The sequence below is a fragment of the Stegostoma tigrinum genome, chromosome 33 (assembly GCF_030684315.1).
Source record: "Stegostoma tigrinum isolate sSteTig4 chromosome 33, sSteTig4.hap1, whole genome shotgun sequence".
Lineage (NCBI taxonomy): Eukaryota > Metazoa > Chordata > Chondrichthyes > Orectolobiformes > Stegostomatidae > Stegostoma > Stegostoma tigrinum.
Window position 1 is genome coordinate 20,792,778 of NC_081386.1, and position 20,742 is coordinate 20,813,519.

At 40.0% G+C, this 20,742-nt stretch overlaps 1 protein-coding gene across 1 annotated transcript in view; it reads left to right on the plus strand.

Annotated features, from left to right (window-relative positions):
* ap4e1 (adaptor related protein complex 4 subunit epsilon 1) overlaps positions 1 to 20,742 on the plus strand; it is a 65,069-nt gene continuing 44,327 nt past the window's right edge. Inside the window, exons 1-7 of the mRNA XM_059639198.1 lie at positions 1 to 209; positions 2,006 to 2,077; positions 5,153 to 5,276; positions 6,592 to 6,665; positions 13,729 to 13,850; positions 19,494 to 19,653; positions 20,234 to 20,400. Coding sequence (XP_059495181.1) covers positions 78 to 209; positions 2,006 to 2,077; positions 5,153 to 5,276; positions 6,592 to 6,665; positions 13,729 to 13,850; positions 19,494 to 19,653; positions 20,234 to 20,400 — 851 coding nt within the window. The 5' untranslated portion in view covers positions 1 to 77. The remainder of the gene's footprint in view (positions 210 to 2,005; positions 2,078 to 5,152; positions 5,277 to 6,591; positions 6,666 to 13,728; positions 13,851 to 19,493; positions 19,654 to 20,233; positions 20,401 to 20,742) is intronic.

Below are 20,742 nucleotides of genomic sequence, written 5' to 3' on the forward strand. Positions count from 1 at the left end.
CTGGGGGAAGATGGCGTAAGCCAGGGCACTGGGAGGCCGCTCTGTCCCTCTGTTCTTCTTCCCGTCCCGGCAGCGCCATGAGCGACGTGATGGAGAAGACCCTTTCGGCTCTGCCGAGTCTCCTATCCCTCGACCCCGGCGCCAAACTTTCCGCCGTTTCCCGGCTCGGAGCGTTGATCAGAGGAATCACTGAACTGGCGTCGAAGCAGGTGGGGGCCCGGGCTCACCGAGCAAACCAGGGGCTTAGAGACCTCCCCGCCCCCGCCCCTATCCCACCCCCTACCGTCTCCCCCCCTTCCCCCCTCCCCCCTTTCTCCTACCCCTTCTCCCCTACCCCGCTCCCCTCACTCCCCATCCCCCCCTCTCCCCTCCCCTATCCTCTTCCCTCCCCGATCCCCCTCCCCTATCCTCCTCCCTCCCCGATCCCCCTCCCCTATCCTCCACATCTCCCCCCACCCACACCTCCCACCCTCACCCCCCCACCCCCCCACCCCCACACCCCCCCCACCCCCCCACACCCCCCACACCCCCCACACCCCCACACCCCCCACACCCCCTACCCCACACCCCCCACACACCCCCCTACCCCACACCCCCCACACACCCCCCTACCCCACACCCCCCACACACCCCCCTACCCCACACCCCCCACACACCCCCCTACCCCACACCCCCCACACCCCCCCTACCCCCCCACCCCACACACCCCCCCTACCCCCCCACCCCACAACCCCCTACCCCCCACCCTCACCCCCTACCCCCTAGTAGTACCCCCGAGTTGGACCAAAGGGCCCGTTTCCATGCTGTACAGCTCTATGACTCTAGAATAGATATCCAGATATTAAGTATATCAAAGGGACATGGGCATACTGCATGAAAGTGGTGCCAAAAGAGAAGATCAGCCGCAATCTAGTTGACTGGTAGAGCAGGTTTTACAGGACAAATATTTTCCTTCTATTTTCCATTGTCCTACATTCACCCTTTCAGGGAACATGTTCCTGATCGTCATAGCTCTCTTAAGAAAAAGAAATCTTACAATCAAGTTAAAACTTCCTTAAGAACGGTGGCTCAGTAGTTAGCACTGCTGCGTCACAGGGCCAGGGACCTGGGTTCGATGCAAACCTTGGGCAACTGTCTGTGTGAAGTTCGCACATTCTCCCTGTGTCTGCGTGGGGTTGCTTCAGTTTCCTCCCGTAGTCCAAAGATGTGCAGGCTAGGTGGATTGGCCATGCTAAATTGCTGGTAGTTTTCAGGGATGTGCAGATTAGATGGATTATAAGGGAATGAGGTTGGGTGGGATGCTGTGAGGGTCGTTGTGGACTTGTTGGGCTGAAGGGCCTGTTTCCACACTGTAGGGATACTACTAAGTAGAAACTAATAGTTTGTGTTTTACTGCTTAAACACATAATCATAAGATGAATATTGATGGGGAGGTGATTTGGATTATTATTACTGATTCATTTGGAAAGAAACCCATAGTTCCTCAGCACACCCCCATGCAGTCATAGTATTCAAACTTTTAATTGGTGCTGTTCTGCTCAGAGTCCCTTCCAAGTGTTGACATTGTTTGCAAAAAAAGGTTCCTGACATTAAACCAATGTTTGACTTGAACCAACAGCTGAACCTATATCTCCTTAGCTTTGTAGAATTTCAAGTACAGTAGTTTTCTTAATTTATCTTCTGGGTCTGTATATCGCTGAAAAGTCTGAACAAGTTCCACAGTTGCTATCCTATTCTTCTAATTTTTTTTTGTAAAATGTAGTTTCATTTGTGTAGATTTTGAATTTTTGACATAAATTTACAAATGCCAAAGCATCTTGCCTGCGCTTGTAAAATTGCATTCTTGGGCAATATCAGCCTTAATGATCAAATTAAGAGTTCAACAAAAGTTGTTGGTATCTGTTTGAGTGCTCTGTTTTTGTTGATAAATCAATATAATTCAAGTTGAAATTGTCACAGTTAAATGCTACCTTTAGTTTTAACATTTAAATATTTTTGATTTTAGGATGAGGAAAAATTAATAAAGAAGGAACTGGCTGCATTAAAAGAACAGGTTTCTGCTCCCAGCATATCACTGGTAAGAATTCTTCATTTCTTCACAACATTAGAACAATTCCTCCTTTTTTGTGAATATGTATATGATGTAATTGTGTCATAGAGTCATACAGCATGGAAACTGACCCTTCAGTCCAACCAGTTCATGCTGAAAACATAATCCAAACTAAACTAGTCCCACGTGCCTGCTCCTGGCCCATATCCCTCCAAACCTTTCCTATTCATGTACTTATCCAAATGTCTTTTAAACTTTATAATTATGCCCACATACACCACTTCTCAGGAAGTTCATTGCACACGTGAACCACCCTTTGTTGTTGAAAAACTTGCCCCTCATGTCTTTTACAAATCTCTCTACTCTCAGCTTAAAAATATGCCTCCTAGTCTTGAAATCCCCCAATCAATGGAAAAGACAACTGCTACTAACTCTATTTATACCTCTCGTTATTTTATGAACTTCTGTAAGGTCACATTTCAACCTCCTGCACTCAAATGAAAAAAATCCCGGTCTGTCCAGCCTTTCTTTATAACTCAAACCTTTCAAACCTGGCAGCATCTTTCCTGAGCCGCCTCCAGCATGTGGAGCTATAGAGCGGTGTTCGAAAACAAGTCCTGCAGTTACTGGTGCCAGTAGGTTAAAAGTTCACATAGCATTCTTAAGAGTTATAGTTATGAATGTCACTTTCATTGTAAAATTTTTAGGCAAAATGTATTGGCAAAGAGTTGGCAGATTTTAACAGATGAAACCAGTGTGTTCACGTGCAAATAAGAATTATAGCTGAAATGTTAACCTTGACTTTTGTAATTGCAGCACTTTGTGATTCCATTTGAATATTAGATGTGAACAACTACAACAATGCGTATAACTTTATTTGTTTCTTCTAAATGGGAATCTGTAAAATATTTTTCATGTTTGAGAGTTTTTGATTGTTAACTAATTTTTCTTTTTAACATCAAGTTATAAGGTTCTGTGTTTAGGGAAATAAAAGCGCACTCGCATGGCTGTGCATTTAGGGAGTTAAGATCAATCTTTAGGTGAAATGTGAATGATGAATGTTGGATAGTTCTCCAACTGTGCATAATTGCTAATTTTCTAAAGGTCACTACGAATTCCTGTCTACATATTTACCATGAAAATTACTGACATAATCTTGTCATGCTAATTTCTCCTGCCATTGCTATCACTGAAGTACACATTTATAAGAATTTGTTTGGAATTTTACTGACAAAAAGATAGCTGACATTATGAAACTATTGTCTGATGTGTAGGAACAGCAATATTAACTAGTGAATGGATAGATCATAGAATCCCTACGTTGTGGAAACAGGCTCTTTGGCCCAACAAGTTCACCCTGACCCTCAGAGCATCCCACCTAGACCCAGCCCCTGATCTACACATCACTGAACACTATGGGCAATTTAGCATGACCAATTCACCTAGCCTGCACATCTTTGGACTATTTACTTTGCAAAACATGTTTGATTTGTGCTAGTCTGTGGACACTCAGCATTTGTTTTCATGTGGGGATTAAAATGAGTTAGATTTATAAAGGAATGTCAGTCTCATGCAATTTGCCACATTGGTCCTTCTGTTTTACAAAAGAAGGGAACTCTGCACTTCCTGAGAGGAGACTCTGATTCTGGCCCCTTCAGAAATGCGGAGCTGTGCTTCCATTTTGATTGTTCTTTCTTAGTGCCGAACTTTCAGAGGGCGTCAAACCACACTCCCTTTATGTAGCAGTCACCTGCTGAACCCCGAATTCTGAAACGTAAAGGTCCTGACAGCAACTTTTGACTGTATCTGTGAAACAGTAAGTGTACTATTAGAGTAGCAGATGGGTTTTTTAGTAGGCTGACAACTGGGTAGGGTGCCAGCTGGGGAAGGTCTAAGTGCCAGGGGTGCGATGTCAGAAGAGTAAGGGTTGAGTGCTAGTAATCGAACACTAACTGGATATGGTGCTAATTAGGAAGGGACAGGGTGCCAATGTTTAAAGTGCCATGGGTGGATGGGAGAAATTGGGCTTGGTGGGGGAGCTGGGAGAGTGGGTGTTGGATATAGTTGGCATGGTGTCAGATTGGTTTTGGCAGCTTGGGGTTTGGATTGGATTGGGCCTGGTCTGGCAGTTTTGGGATACCAGGGTACAGTGTCAGGAAGGAGGCGTAGCTGGGGATGTAAGAGGTAAGTATGGTGTCAGTTTAAGAGTTAGTTAGGCATTAATCTACATATTTAATCACCTAACTTTTCCTGAGCAGCCATTTTAACTCATACTGTTAGAACCCTTTGAAGTCTCCAGTTTAATGAGGACTTTGGAGGGTTCTCAGCACAGTGGAAGTGTCCAACAGAAAATCCGATTTTCTGGGCAATTCCTTGAAGAATGTTCTGTGAAAGGGGTTCCGCAGGTTCGCTTGTGCACTTCCTAACTATGCTGGAATACAACTGCCTGTCCAGCAGAAACCTGAAGCCTGATCACTAGCCATATTTTTGAAGCTGTACATCAGAGCTAGGGAGACAATAACCAGAAAAAAATTTTTGTTTAATTCATACATGGGATGAAGGCATCGCTGGCTAGGCAGCATTTATTGCCCATCCCTAATTGCCCAGAGGGCAGTTAACAATCAACCACACTGATGTGGGTCTGGAGTCAAATGTAGGCCAGACCAGTTAAGAATTGCACTTTCCTTCCCTAAACAACATTTGTGAACCAGATGGTTTTTTCCGATAATCGACAATGAATTCATGGTCATCATTAGACCCTTAATTCCAGATACTTATTGAATTCAGATTCTACCAACTGCTCTGGCAGGATTCGAACCCGGATCCCCAGAACATTATCTGGGTCTCTGGATTAACAGTCCAGTGATAATACCACAAGACCATCATCTCCCCATTGATTTCTATCCAACGCCTAGTGTAAATGAACAGTATGGATTTCATTTGAAGATTGGAGTAAACTTAATGCAATGTCCCTGCTGTTGAATGGCTCACCAGCACTTATTGCCAAAACTCACTTGTTAATAATAATTACTTGGAAAAGTAACCAGAAAGTAAATAACACCAGTGAAACTAAAGTAGTCCTTTGTTTTATTCCTTTTACAGAAGCAGATGCGAGAATGTCTAGTGCGACTAATCTACTGTGAAATGCTGGGGTATGAGGCTTCCTTTGGATACATTCATGCCATGAAACTAGCTCAGCAGGGTAGTCTGATGGAAAAAAGAGTTGGTATGTTTCCTCTTCGAGTACTTTGATTAAATAGATAACTTTTTAAATACAAATAACCTGTTAAAGCTTGTCTGGTGACTCAGCGCCCTGGTAGTACCTTTAGGTACAAGAATTGCAGGCTGATCTGTGGTCCATGAATCTCAGTCACAGCAAGGATGATTCTACAAATGGCTGGATGCAGAAGGGGGAAGTGGAAGAGACTTCCTACTGCTTTTGATTGAATAACCTCTTTAAAGTGCATGTTGTTGACAAATGAGGATGTATTAAATTCAGCTATAATCGCTGTCCATAATGAGATACTGTTCTTATCCAGGTGATGCAGCAAGAATTGTTACTGGGCATAGTACTACAAGTAACTGAAAAACATATTCCCCTAGTATGACACTGTACCTTTTTGGAGGAAGGAAATAAGCATTATACCTTGTAACCTCTCTTGTCTGCAATTTTCTCAATTATAGAGTGGCATTACACTGCTTAACCTCATGTATGTGAACCGGAAATATCATGGATTTTAACATTAACTTCAAACATAACACAGCTGTAAAAGTAGTAATAAATATTTTACTTAGCCAATACCATATTTTTCCATCTCTGCTCCCGAAGGACACTACTAAAGTAATACTAATGGCAATTGATTTTGCTCAAAATATTTCCAGTCAGTTGGTGTTTCTGAAGAATAGATTTCTAGACTGGCGAATCTTGTGTGCTATTAGGTATTGCTTTGATTTTTATTAAAGGTAAGAAAATACAAATTCTAAACTGCATAATTTGAATGTTACACGTTAGTTAGAATTGCAGAAGTTTAATTTTCAGGTTAATGTTGATCAATTTGTACAGTATGGAAGCTCACAAGTCACTACATTGCAGTTGCTTCAGGCTCCTGTTGGGAATTCCGGGGTTTATAATGACATTCTTGTGGATTGTTGCATCTATGTTGCTTGAGTTTCTTGAGTTTTCTTCATCTATATGTACTTGATATAGAACTGGGATTGGAAACAGTAAAATGTTTGCAAGATTGGGAAGTTGGATCATTTGAAGACTCTAGTTTTGATGCACAGTCTGCTGTGTTATTTTGGTTACAGAAGCCTTTATCTGGATTGTGAATTCTGCAGTCTTCATCTAGGTTGACCAGGTGGAGAAAATAGCTGAAATGCATGCCTGTGCCAGATAAGTGTGACACCTAGATTTGTCAAGGAGTAGGATTGAGGGTGTCATTGAAATATGCGGTCTGCTACCCTGAAAGTCTGCAAAGGAAACAGTGTGGGACTTAAATTTGAATAATATGAATATTTTCCTGCTTACTTTTTTTTGCTAGGCTATTTGGCTGTGTCCCTCTTTCTAAATGAAAGCCATCAACTGTTGCTTCTACTGGTAAACACTGTATTAAAGGTAAGAAGTGAGAGTAAATTGAATTTATAATTAATCATAACTGTTTCACAGAAAATGCTGACTTGAATCAATCCTAGTTAATTTGCAACTATATCCTCTTTATTTTGCTCCTCTATGACGGTACTCCATAAACATGGTCAGCAAAGATTAAAATGTGATTAAAGTTTGTTGTATGAAACAGTAATGTAGAATCGTTTACTTCTCATTCTGTCAGTTATTTCTCTCTGCCCTATATGCCTTATCCTAAAACAAAAATGGTCACTTTTCTTTCACGTTTCCTTTCTCTTCATTTCTGATCCATTCTGACACAGACAGGGCTCCTGGTTTATGGTAACTGAATAAGCCACGTTTTCCATTTCTTGTATAAGATCTTATGGTTTTGCGTTTGTTGGTGTTTTTGGGGTGGCTTGCTACAACTGCTCACATTTTGCAGTGTAATTTCTTAACATCATGCACTGGTTATAATTATTCAGCTTTAAGTTGACTTGTGACTCACTTTTCACCCTTGAGTGAATCACTACAACTGATTTGGCATAAGTCAGAAGCCTTGCAAGTGACAGCATTGTACAGAAAAAAAATAAACCAAGGAAACATCAGCAAAAATGTGACTTTGCTTTAAAATAGTCTTAAAAGGGCAGAAATAAATAACTTAGAAGAGTGGAAAGTAACTGTTTCTGAATTACCACATCAAAAATATTGTAACGTTAAAATAATACATTATGTTAGCATGTGAATCTTTGTTACAAGATCCATCTGTGGTTGGAAAAAAGCAAATTTGAATAAAGAGCAAAATGTTAGAAATCTTGACAGATCTAACAGTGCCTGTGTAGTGAGAAATGTTTCAGGTGATTACTTTTCAAGAAGTAACGATGAGTCATGCTGACTCTAATATTGCCTTATACTAGGTTGTGGCAAAATACCAATTGATTGAACTAAAGTGCACAAAAATAAATAGGAACAAACCGCTTAATTGTCATACATTGTACCAGCAGTCCTATTTAATTCTCTGTTCCAAGAAATGGTTTGCAAATTTAATTGAACCTTGCTTGTTGTGATGTTGAACAGATAAGATGCATGGTGTGGTAATCATAGCTTTGTTTTCTCAGTCTGGATGCCACAAGAAATCAATTTGTAGATAATTATAATGTTTTGAGACAAGCCAATGTTCCAGCTTTAAACCAAAGTATATGTAAATTTAAACAATTGCAGTCCCAACACTGATCCCTGAGATAGACCATCACCATCCAGAAAAACACCCATTTATCCCCACTCTTTGCTTTCTGTTAGTTAACCAATCCTCTGTCCGCATGCTAATACATTGCCTGTAGCGCCATGTACCTTTATCTTACGCAAACTAGAACAAGGGAGCATAGCCTCAAAATAAGGGGAGTCAGAATTAGGACCGAGTTGAGGAGGAACGTCTTCACCCAAACGGTTGTGAATCTGTGGATTTCCCTGCTCGGTGAAGCAGTTGAGGCCACCTTGTTGAATGTTTTTAAGGCAAATGTAGATTTTTGAACAGCAAAGGAATTGAGGGTTATGGTGAGCTGACGAGTAAGGAGAGCTGAGTACACGAAAAGATCAGGCATGATCTTATTGAATGGTGGAGCAGGCTTGATGTGCCAGATGGTCTACTTCTGCTCCTATTTCTTATGTTCTTAAGTTCTTAAAGCCTCCCCTATAGCACAAGCAAATCTCACAGCAAGATTATCGGACCCATTCTGGCTCAGATGCAACCCATCCAGCTTGTACCGTTCCCACTAACCCAGAAACTGTCCCAATGATCCAAAAATGTAAAGCCCTCCCTCTTACATCATCCCTTTAGTCACGCGTCCATTTGATCTCGCTTCCCATTCCCATATTTATGGATGTAAGTTTGCTCGCTGAGCTGGAAGGTTAGTTTTCAGACGTTTCATCACCATTCTAGGTAACATCAACAGTGAGCCTCCGACGAAGCGCTGGTGTTATGTCCCGCTTTCTATTTAAATATAACATAACACCAGCGCTTCGTCGGAGGCTCACTGATGATGTTGCCTAGAATGGTGACGAAACGTCTGAAAACTAACCTTCCAGCTCAGCGAGCAAACTCACATCCAGAACCTCAACCTGAGCTACAAATCTTCTCAAAACTCGCTCCCATATTTATGTTGGTGCTGGCTAGGAGGGCCAAAGGGCCCTTTCCTGTGATGTAATTTTCTTTGTTCTTTGTTCTTTTTTCACTGTGACTAGGCAGAAATGCCAAAGTGTGCTTTTCTATTAAAACCATTTTTGTTATAAACTTGGAATTTCTGTTCACTCTTAAACACAGCAAAATCTATTCGCCTATTGTCCAACACTTAAATCGAGAAAACAAATTCAGCACTGTAGCTATAAAATTAAAATATTGTGATTGTACAAAACTGCAACCATCTGTTCACATTCACAGTCATATTGTTTTCTCACAAAACCAATTTAGGAAAAGTAGGAGCTTAGCACTTCATTGAAAGTGAAAATGGCCAGCAGGTGATGTCACTGAGCGGAGGGCTTTTGCCCGTATTACTCGACAGGTTGATTAAAAAATGTCTGCCTTTATTTCCTTTAAAGGAGTTGGACTGTACATGAAAATCACCTGGTTTGTTTCTTTGACATGCTGCCTGGTATTTCTGAAATTTGGTGTGCAGAATGTGCAATAATAATTTGGAATGGTTCTCAAATCTAAGGAAACACTTAAAGAGAAGATTGTTACTATCTCTTTGCAGGAAAAGTTGTGCCAGGAGTGTGAGGTTTTCTCTGTTTTAATCAAGTAATTGCACTTTGAAGAAATGGTATATCTTTGTTTTTGAATGTATATATTTTTATATGTATTTTAATATGATTAGTTTTCAAAAAGATGTATTTGATATATTTTTCATTTCATTACATACTAGCAATCTGTTTGTAATGGTAAACACATTAGCATCATCTGACCTATGGGAGAAGACCTCGTTTGAACTAAAATTACAAGGATGTTTATTGTTTTGTTTTATTTAGAACACAGAGGAAATCTATCCCCCTTGAACTAAATTTTAAAACTGCAAATTCGATCAGACAAGGTTATAGTATCATCACATCAGTTGTTACTTGCTTTTCCAGTTACAGTTTGATAGCTTAATTAAGAACGTGACAATTTGGAATTTAAAATGTTAAAAATTTCCTAACATATAAACAAAAGTAACGTTGGAGGAAAAGGTAGCAATGCACCAAAGTGCTGCGTGTCAGAGTTAAAGATGGTGTGTCCACTTCCTATTTTCCTTAAGTTACTATCTCCATCCAGATCATGAATGTATGGCGATGAAGGATTCCCAAGACTATTCAAGGATGGAAATGTTTGAAGAAAGTGAGCATGCTTTGCCTGTTCCCCATATATATTGCTTTCTTCATCCTTGCAGCAATTATTCAAGATAGAGTTAATGGTTGCCTGAAAAAATTATGATTGATTTGAAAGATTAAGCATGGATTTGTTAAGAAAAAGTTGTACCAAACTAACTTGCAGGAGTTTTATTGAAGCTGTAACAAAGAATGTTGAGGAACGGAAGGCTGTTTGATGTGGTATATGTGGATTTTTAGAAGGTGATCAATAATGTCACTCAACACATTTGTGAGTGTGGCTGTAGTCATGGAAGAAGAGGGTCAGCAGCAATCTGGGTAGAAAATTGACAAAGGGATAGGAAGTAGAATGTAATGGTTATTGGTAAATTTTGGCTGAGAGGAATGTGTGTAGTGGAGTTCGTCAGGGGTAGGCATTGGGGTCCTTGCTTTTCCTGAAATATATAAATGATTTAGATCTTGGTGTGCAGAGGACTGTTTCAAAGCTTGCAAAAATCTTAAGAGAATTGTGAACTGTGAGGACAGGACAGAGGTTTGAAGGGACATTGACAGGTTGGTGGTATGGGAAGATAGGTGGCAAATTAAGTTTGATGCAGAGAGGTACCAAGGTATATCACTTCATATCAAAAGCAAAGACAGTATTAAAGAGATAGTAGGAGCTGCCAGTGCTGGAGAATCTGAGATAACAAGGTGTAGAGCTGGATGAACACAGCAGGCCAAACAGCATCAGAGGAGCAGGAAAGCTGATGTTTCGGGTAGGTCTAGATCTGAGACATCAGCTTTCCTGCTCCTCTGATGCTGCTTGGCCGACAGTATTAAAGGGTTTTATTCTTGCAGGAGTCGAGAGAAACCAATGTGCATGTCCATAAAAGATATCAAGGCAGAAAGAGCCGTTAATAAAACACAGTATTTTAGGCTTCATAAATACTGGCTTAGAGTACGTGAGCTGGGCGGTTAACCTTTACTTACATAAGACATTGGTTAAACTTCATCTGGAGTATTGTTTACAGTTCTGTGCATTGTGCTACAGGAAGGATGTGAATGCAATGGAGAGAGTGCCGAAGAGATTTCTGAGAATGGTTTCAGGAATGAGATACTTGTAATGAGGAAAGATTAGAGGTCTTGGGACAGTTTTCTTTGTAGAGGAGCAGACAAAGAAGGGATTTGATAGAAGATTGTAAAATTGTCAGAGGCCTGGACTGTTCAATGGATAATGGGCAACAGTTCCCATTTGTAAATAGATCAAGAAACAAAGCACAGTTTTAAAGTATTTTACAAAAGAAGCAAGTGCAAGTTGTAAGAGTATGGAATGCATTGCCTGGAAGTATGGTGATGGCAACAGATTCTGTTTGAGGCATTTAAGAGGCCATTAAATAATTATTTAAGTAGAAACATTGTGCAAGGTTACAAGGAACAGGAGGAGTTTGGCACAGTCAAAATGCTTAGAGAGCTGGTACAGGCACAATGGGCTGAATAGCCTCTTTGCAAGGAACAATTCTGTAAGTCTGATTCAGAGTGGCTGTGATCTAGGAGTGGCAATCTTCCAAAATGGGGAGTTTGCAAAGTGCCAGGGAGGAAGCTGACATTTAAAATTAAAAACAAAGCTCTTAAATCTCAGCTTAATTAAAAATTTCCATTTTATATGGGACAACAACTTTAATCTTTTGGCACAAATGAAATCCTTAATTTTGGTGCAAACATTATCAATTGAAGAATTGGGGTAATTTTAATAATTTTGACTGTGTCACATGGTAGTGTGGTAACAATGTGGTTGACTCTTAACTGCCCCCCGGGCAATAAATGCAGCTGTAGGCAGTGGAGACAACGTCCCATGAATGAAAGAAGATAGCTTGTTATCCGTGACCTTTACATCCGTCAGCTCAGGAGGAATCACTAAGATGGCTGATATAACATGATCTTTTACGTTCAAAGTTTAAAAGATGTTTTTTAAACATCCTGACTTTGAAATTGCAGTAATTTTACATGGTCATTACAACAAACTATCCAAGAAATCTCAAACCCGCTGTGATCCTATAAATAAAGGCTGATTGTAGAGGATAACAAATAGAGGAATACAGCATTGTAGGATAGCTAACTAGTTTTGTAACATGCTGTTATTTTAATTGCTTTAGATTTAGTGCATTTGGGAGAAATAAGCAATAGGCCAATTAGTTATTAATAAGTTAGATTAGTCGATCCAATGTAGTTCATTGGCTAAGTGGATTTGTGATTTGTGGTTTCCCCCACTTCTGGGCCAGAAGATTTATGTTCAAGGCACTCCTGCCCTGGTGGTGTATCATAACAATACTTTTAGGGGCTTTTGTGATGTTTTGGAAGTGTCCCTACCTCGGGGCTAGAAGCTCTGGTTCATGTCCTGCTCTGGAGCTGTATTGTGTCTGAAAAAGTTAATTAAAAATACTTTTTTTTAATCAAAGTACAGTTTCAGAAATTGAGATTTGTGTTATTAATGCTTGGTACCGTAGTAAATGGTTAAATTTTACACTTTGCTAGTAATAGAATAAATTATTAGTTTTGGAGAATGTAAATGTGCGTAGAGATGAAGATAATTTTAATTTATTTTCAAATCTTTGTATTTGTACTTTAAATACTAAATCATTATCCCTGCTTTAACATTCCTGTCTCGTGCTTTGTAAACTAAGTGAACGTGTGCTATATAAATGCAAATTGTTTCTTTTAATGTAATGTAATGTTGCAAGATGGCAGGTGCATTATAAAACAAATATGCCATAGGGCCAGACAAGAAGAATTAGCTCATATGACTAAACCCCTGTCAGACGTGCATATCAAGGAGTGTCTTAAAGAAATACGGTGAGGTGTGAAGGGAGGGAATTTCAGAGTTTAGACCTTGGCATAGTTATTGACTGGATTGGATTTGCCGTGTGTTTTTTGGACAAGATGTACCTTGACGATTTTCAACACGGGTCGTGTTGTAACTGTACCAGAACAGTTTTGCAATCACCATGGCTAGTTCTGGAGTAGTCTTCAGGATTACAGCAGGGTCTGTAGCTTTTATGTGTCCAGTTCTTTTCCATTTTTTGAAATCACATGGAATGAAGTGAATTTGCTAAAGATTGATATCTGTAATGTTGAGTATATCAAGAGGCTGAGATGTATCGTATTTGCAACTACTTTAGCTTAATTTTTGCACTGATGTGTCTGGCTCTCCCATCAATAGTGGTTGTAAAATTTTATTTTGGACCATTACTTAAGAGAAAATGTTGGTTTCACATAGTGATCAGGTGAGCTAAAATGAGATGGATCTCTATAGAATGATCTTATTTGAGCGAATGAATTAATAAATGTATAACATGCTAGTTTAAGGATAACTGAACTGGGCAGAGGAATGATACTAGTTGAGTTGCTGCAACAGAGAGCTAGCACAAACATAATTTGCTAAATGGCCTCCTTCTGTCCTGTTAAACGTTTAGTCTCGCACATGATGGATGAGCCACTGCTATGCTCAAACTTTGATATTATTAAGCATTTCTTTTCTGTATGGTGTTAGGTTGAATAAATCATTTCAGATCTATATTTGTAAGATCAGCCACGACTGCATTGAATGGCAGAGAAACACAATGGACCGTTTGATCCATTCCGGCTCCTATTTCTTATGCTAATCCAATTGACTGTCTGTGGATGTGTATGAAACTCAGACTTGTTTTGTTATTGACTTTAATTCTGGAAACTGTAATTTCAGGATTTACAGAGCACTAACCTTCTTGAGGTGTGCATGGCTCTGACTGTTGCCAGCCAGCTATTCCCACCGGAAATGATCCCTGCAGTTCTTCCTCTGGTTGAAGAGAAGCTTCAGCACTCTAAGTAAGGGAATATGAAGAAATTTTTATAAAGTTGCAGTGTTCATTATATTTTGTAAGGCGAGATGAGCACTTATTTCATAACTTGAATCTGGTCAGGGAATGTACATTGCAAGTTGCGTGTTTTATTTGATTCAGTCGCTTTTTCACTGGGACGGGAGAAGATTGGCATTGTTTGGTGTTTATATTCTAACCGTATTGCTCAGGCATTCTTATTCTGTTGCCTTAGCACATTACTAAATATTCCTTGCACCTCTTTCCCCCTTACTCCCATGCCAATTGATAGGTTTAGAGTTGAGTTCATAATGATCGTAATTTGCTGGAATGAAGATGACAGAAATTGTATGTGTGTACGTGCAGGCAAAGAAAACTCCAAACACTGGCTGACTGAAAATACTTTTTGTCTCACTGATGAAGCTGAGTAACCTGCAGCACCAATGGCCTGCATCATTTATCTAAAAAATGCCATTGCAGGTCTACAGACGGCTATCGCCACTGACTGAAGACAGTAATATATTCTTAAAAAAATTTGTAAAAATTATATGGCTTAAAATTGGAACCTGCAGTAAGTGAACTATGGGAAGAAGTCGAATATCTAAATGTAGAACATGAAGATATTTTCATTTTACAATTCTCCGTACCTGAGTGAGATGTCCCATTAGGAATTCAATTCCCACTTACCATGCTTCACATGGAATAGAGTCATTCAGCACAGAAACAGACCCTTTGGTCCAACTTGTCCATGCCGGCCATGTTCCCAAACTAAACTAGTCCCACTTGCCTGTGTTTGGCCCATACCCCTCCAAACTGTTCCTATTTTAGTAGCTAAACAAATGTCCTTTAAATGGTATAAATGTACCTGCTTCTACCACTTCCTCTGGCAGTTCTCTCCACCTACAAACCACTCTATGTGTGAAAACCTTGTCGTCCGATCCCTTTTAAATCTTTGTCCTTGCATCTGAAAAATATGCACCCCAAGTTGTGAACACCCCCATCCTGTGGAAAAGACCTTTTACTGTTCACCTTATCTATGCTCGTGATTTTTTAAACTTTTTTAAGGTCACTGCTCAGCCTCCTGCACTCCAGAGAAAAAGTCCCAGCCTATCTAGTCTCTCCTTATGCCTCAGACCCTACTCATCCTCATAATCTTTTCTGAACCCTCTCCAATTTAATAATATCCTTCTTATAGCAGGGCGACCAGGACTGTATGCTCCAAAAGTGGCCTCATCAATGCCCTGTACAACCTCAACATGATGACCCAACTTCTACCCTCTGTTCTGAGCAAAGAAGGCAAGCGTGCTAAATGATGCCTTAATCATCCTGTCTCTCTGTCTCGCAACTTTCAAAGACTACATACCTGAACCCGTAGTCAGGACAGCACTACTCAGGACCCTACCATTAACTGTATAAGGCCTGCCCTTGTTTGCTTTACTAAAATGCAACAACTTGCATTTATCCAAATTAAACACCATCTGCCAGCCCTCAGTCCATTGGCCCAATTGATCAAGATCTCTTTGTAATCTCAGATAACCTTCTTTGCTGTCTACTACACCACCAATTTTGGTGTCATCCACAAACTTACTAACCATGCCTTCGAAATTCTCATCCAAATTGTTTATATAAATGGCAAACAAAAGTGGACCCAGCATCGATCCCTGCCGAATACCGGTGTTAACTGGCCTCCAGTCCGAAAAGTAACCCTCCACAACCACCACTTTCTGACTAATACCAACAAGCTAATTTTGTAAACAGTTGGCAAGTTCTCCATGAATCCCATGTGTTCTCACTTTACTAAATAGTCTACCAAAGGGAACCTTGTCAAAAGCTTTACTAAAGTTCATGTAGACAACATCTACCACTCTAGTTTGGTTACAACCTCAAAAAACTCAAATCAAGCCTGTGAGATATGATTTCCCTTACACAAACCCTGCAGACTATCCCTAATTTGCCTTTCCAAATGCATGTAAATCCTGTTTCTCAGCATCCCCTCCAACAACTTACCCAACTCTGACTTCGGACTCACTGGTCTATCGTTCCTAGGCTTCTCCTTAGAGCCTTTCTTAAATAAAGGCAAATTAGCCACCCTCTAAGCCTCTGACACTTAACCCATGGCTACAGATGATACAAATATTTCAGCAAGAAGTCCTACTATTTCCTCTCTCATTTCCTACAACATCTTGGGATACACTTGATCAGGTCCTATAGATTTATCCACCTTTGTTTTTTAAGATCTCCAGCATTCCCTAAACTGAAATGTAGCCCGTTTTCAAGACATCAGTATTTATTTCCCTGAGTTCCCTAGCCGCCTTTTCTTTCTCCACAGTAATAACTGATACACAATATTCATTTAGTATCTCTCCCAACTCCTGTAGTTTCACATGTAGATGACCTTGTTGGTCTTTAAAAGGCCTTATTCTCTCCCTACTTGCTTTTTGTTTTTTCTGTTAATGTACTGGTAGAATCTCTTTCGATTGTCCTTAATCTTATGTGCTGAGGCCATCCTGATATCCCTCTTAAGAATGCCCCTACACCCCATATACTGTTCAAGAGATTCACTTAATCCCACTTGTCTATACCTAATATATAACTCCTTCTTATTCTTGACCAGAGCCTCAATATTTTTATTCATCCATTGTTCCCTACTCTTACTCAACTTACCTTCACACTAATAGGAACATACTGCCTCTAGACTCTTGTTCTCTCATTTTTTGAAAGCTTCTCACTTCCCTGTCGCCCATTTACTTGCAAACAGTTTACTACAATCAGCTTTCCTGTCTCATACATTTGTTATACTCCCGTTAAGAATTTTAACTGGTATGCCAGGCCTATTCTCTTCTATAACTTCTGTAAAATTAATGGAATTTTGACCATTGGTTCCAAAGTGCTCCCCCACTAATACTTCAGTCACTTACCTTGCCTTATTTTCCAAGAGAAGGTTGAGTTTTGCGCCTTCTCTAATATGTACACATTGATAAAGAAACTTTTGAACACATTTAACAAATTCCTCACTATCCAAGCCCTTAACACTATGTCACTCCCTGTCATTGTTTGGAAAGTTAAAATCCCCTACTATTACAACTGTATTATCTTACATATATCTGAGATTTCCGTACATATTTGACAGTCAATTTCCCTCTGACTGTTGGGGGCTTGTAGTACAATCCCATCAAGGTGATCATTCTGTTCCTATTTCTGAGTTCCACCCACATAGCTTCACTGGGCAATCCCTCAGAAATATCCCCTCTAAGTACAGCAGTAATGTTTTCTCTAATCACAACCGCCACTCCCCCTTCTTTCTCGATTCCTTTATTGTCCTTCCAATAGCATTTAAACCCTGGAACATTGAACTAGTCCTAGCCCTCCCTGAGCCATGCTTCTGTAATAGATATGTTCTAGTCCCATGTTCCTGCACATGCTCTGAATTAATCTGCCCTACCTGTAAGACCTGTTGCATTGAAATCAATGCAGTTTAATTCTTCAGAGTTATGTTGTTCTCTGACTTGCTGATGCCTGCCTTTTCTAGTTAACTTCACTCTTTTTAAATTCAGAACCGTCCTCATACATTTCTATCTTCACTACTACTTAGGATCCCCCCATCTCACCCTCCATACTAATTTAAAGGTTCCCAAATAAAATTAATAAATTTCCCTGCTAAGATGTTGATTTCCACCCTCCCCCTCCCGTGCAGGTGAAACCCATCTCTTTTGAGCAGTCTCTTCTGCCTCAGAAGAGACCCCAATGATCCAAAAATTTGAATCCTCGACCCCTGCACCAGCTCCTCAGCATTGATTTATCTGCCCTATCTTCTTATTCCTACTGTCACTAGCATGTGGCACTGGGAGTAATCCAGAGATTAATATCTTTTGAGGTTCTGCTTTTTAACGTCCTGTCTAAATTCCTACATTCATTCTGCAAAACCTCAACCCTTTTCCTAACTATGTCATTCTTACCAGACATACAACAATTTCCAGCTTTTTCATTCTTCCCTTTGACAATATGCTGCAACATTTTTGAGATGTTCTTGACCCTGGTAACAGAGAGGCAAGATACCATCTTGTATTAATGCTTACATAGAATTATAGAACCTCTACAGTGTGAAAACAGGCCATTCGGCCCATTATGTCTACGCTGACATCCCCACTGTATCCCTGCAACCGTGCATTTCCCATAGCCAATCCACCTAACCTCCACAGCTTTAGACTTGAGATTCACGTAGACATGGAGAGAATGTGCAAACTCCATACAAACAGTTACTTGAGGGTGGAATCAAATCTAGGTCCGTGGCACTGTGAGGCAGCAGTGCTAACCATTGAACTGCCATGCTGCCCCTCAGTCTCGGAACTTTAGCCTCTCTTGTCTGTGCCCCTGACAGGATAGGCCCCGCAACAATTACTCTTTTGAATCATGACAAACCCTGGTTAACAGAAGATACATTTTTGGTGCCCGAGATCTGGCTGCTGTTTCTATTTTCCTCTGGGAGACTATCCCCTCAACAGTATATCTGTTTGAGAGAGGAATAGTCACAGGAGACTCCTGAACTACCTTCCTATCGCTCCTGACAGTCATGCGTGTATCTGACTGAACCTGCAGTGTAACCACCTCTCTAAATCTACTAGACATCACTCTGTGTCTCCTGTATGCTCCTCAGTGACTCCAACTGCCTCACCAGTTGATCCAAACAGTCTGATATGAGATGAATCCAAACACACCTGCAGACATAGTTGCCTGGGAGAGAAAACTGTTCCCTAATCTCCTACATCTGACATGAGGAACATACCACTCCATTGAATGCCATAAAATCGTCCCTTAAAAATTGCAGATGTAGATTTGCCACTTTTCTCAAATCCAGTGTTTGTAGACTGATTACTGCTGACACGCTGCTGGGACAACTTCAAAAAACTATATTGTAACGTCTAGTAGAAGTTCTAAATAGAAACTTTTTTAAAGAAAAGGACAAACTACCTTTCCCTTTCCCACAGCTTTTAGTTTTAAGCATGCAAAAGTGGAAAAAATTAATATTTAAAACCTTAAAAACCCAGGACTTAGCAGAAACTCCCATCAACTGAAAATTGTCTCTTCCTCAAATCGTGTATGAGTCAGCTGTCAAATCTCGATCCAAGGAAAGAAATGTCATTATTTAAACTGCTAATATAGAAACCTCAACAAGTTGAAAAGGTCACTCTTCAAACAACAATAAGATTGTTTGCTGTTATTGAGTCTCTGTACTTAGTTTAGAGGAGTATTTAGGCTCCTCGCTCTTGACATGCTACTTGTGTTATTGGTGGTCCTGCCACCAAGAAGACTTGCCCATTTGTTTTTTTAATTTGTTAGCTATATTTGCAAACCTGGCACTTGGAGCCTGGGTTTAATGCAGAAAATTGTTTCAAAATTCTAGATCACACAAATGGACTTGGTAAGACATTCGATTTGGCAATGAGCATATGACCGATTTAAAGGGAAGTATTGAAAGTTTGTTTTTGTTAGGAGCTGATATTTATAACAGAAAATGTTAAAGTAGGAAATAACAGAATGCTGCTTAATAAGTAATGCGCTGGCTTCTGACCGGCCTTTTCTATAGATGTTCAATGAAGTATTTATGAATGCTGTGTTAAAAATGTGTTCTATCATTAAGTATGCTTCTTTACAGGGAAATAATAAGAAGAAAAGCAGTACTTGCCCTGTACAAATTTTATCTTATTGCTCCAAACCAAGTTCAACATATTCATGACAAGTTTAGGAAAGCTCTATGTGACAGGGATCCTGGAGTCATGGCTGCCTCCCTTCACATCTACCTACTGCTAATCAAGGTATCACATTATAACCATTAATAGAGAAGCCAAGCTATTTTTGTTGGCCATTTTCTTTTAGTAAGCAAAACTCATGATCCGTTCACAAGGTTTTCAAATGCCATCAATTCATGGTCAATTTTAAAAGTAGAATAATGAGTTTAAATTTCTTAAATTAATTTGAAATATTTTTAAAAATGTTCTGGTAAATGCTTGGCAATCCTATCAAGTAATGGTGTGTGAACCTAGATACCAAGTGTTAATGGACCATCTGACTAGTGGTTTTGAGCTTTGTCAATGATATGCTACTAAATCACATTTTTCAGTAGAAGTCATTGGCTTACATTTAGGAATGGACCGCCCATTGACTGCTTCCTCTACTTCACAGCATGCAAGTCCTGACAGAAATACGCAGTCACGGTGGCTAACCTAGAATATGCTTGAAATCAAGTTAAAGGTTTTTGTTTTGAATGCCCTAGAGCTCCAACAAGCAATATCCTCCAGGCTAGCAGAGCAGGAACAATGGTCGAGTGAACCTTGTGAAGCAGTTGTTCATTTTTAAACCTTGGTGGAATTAAATGTAATTGTTCTTCTCTTCTAGGAAAATCCGGGTGGTTATAAAGATTTAACCGGGAGCTTTGTAACGATTCTCAAGCAAGTAGTTGGGGGAAAACTTGCAGTGGATTTCAACTACCATAGTGTACCAGCACCTTGGCTCCAGATTCAGCTGTTGAGAATTTTAAGATTACTGGGAAAGGATGACCCGATGTAAGTTCTTGTCCTAGTTTTCTCTCTTAATGTTTGAGGTTGTGGTACTTGGAAATGTAAATGTTACGAGGAAATCTTGCATTGGCTTTACTCCGTGTTCACTGGGGAAGTTACTCTGTTTATTACAGACAGAAGAATGCTGCAGCAGTGCTTCTGGAACAACAAAGAGCAACAGGCAGTGCCATTACTGAATTAATAGTTGATTTTGATGTGCCCCTGCATTAAAACTGTCATTGCAAGGATTTTGATTCATTTTAAGCTAATGTCTCAAAATGTTACGTACAAAATGTGAAAACAATATGTCATCTTCGGCTGAAAATGAACAGAAGCCAAGACATTTTG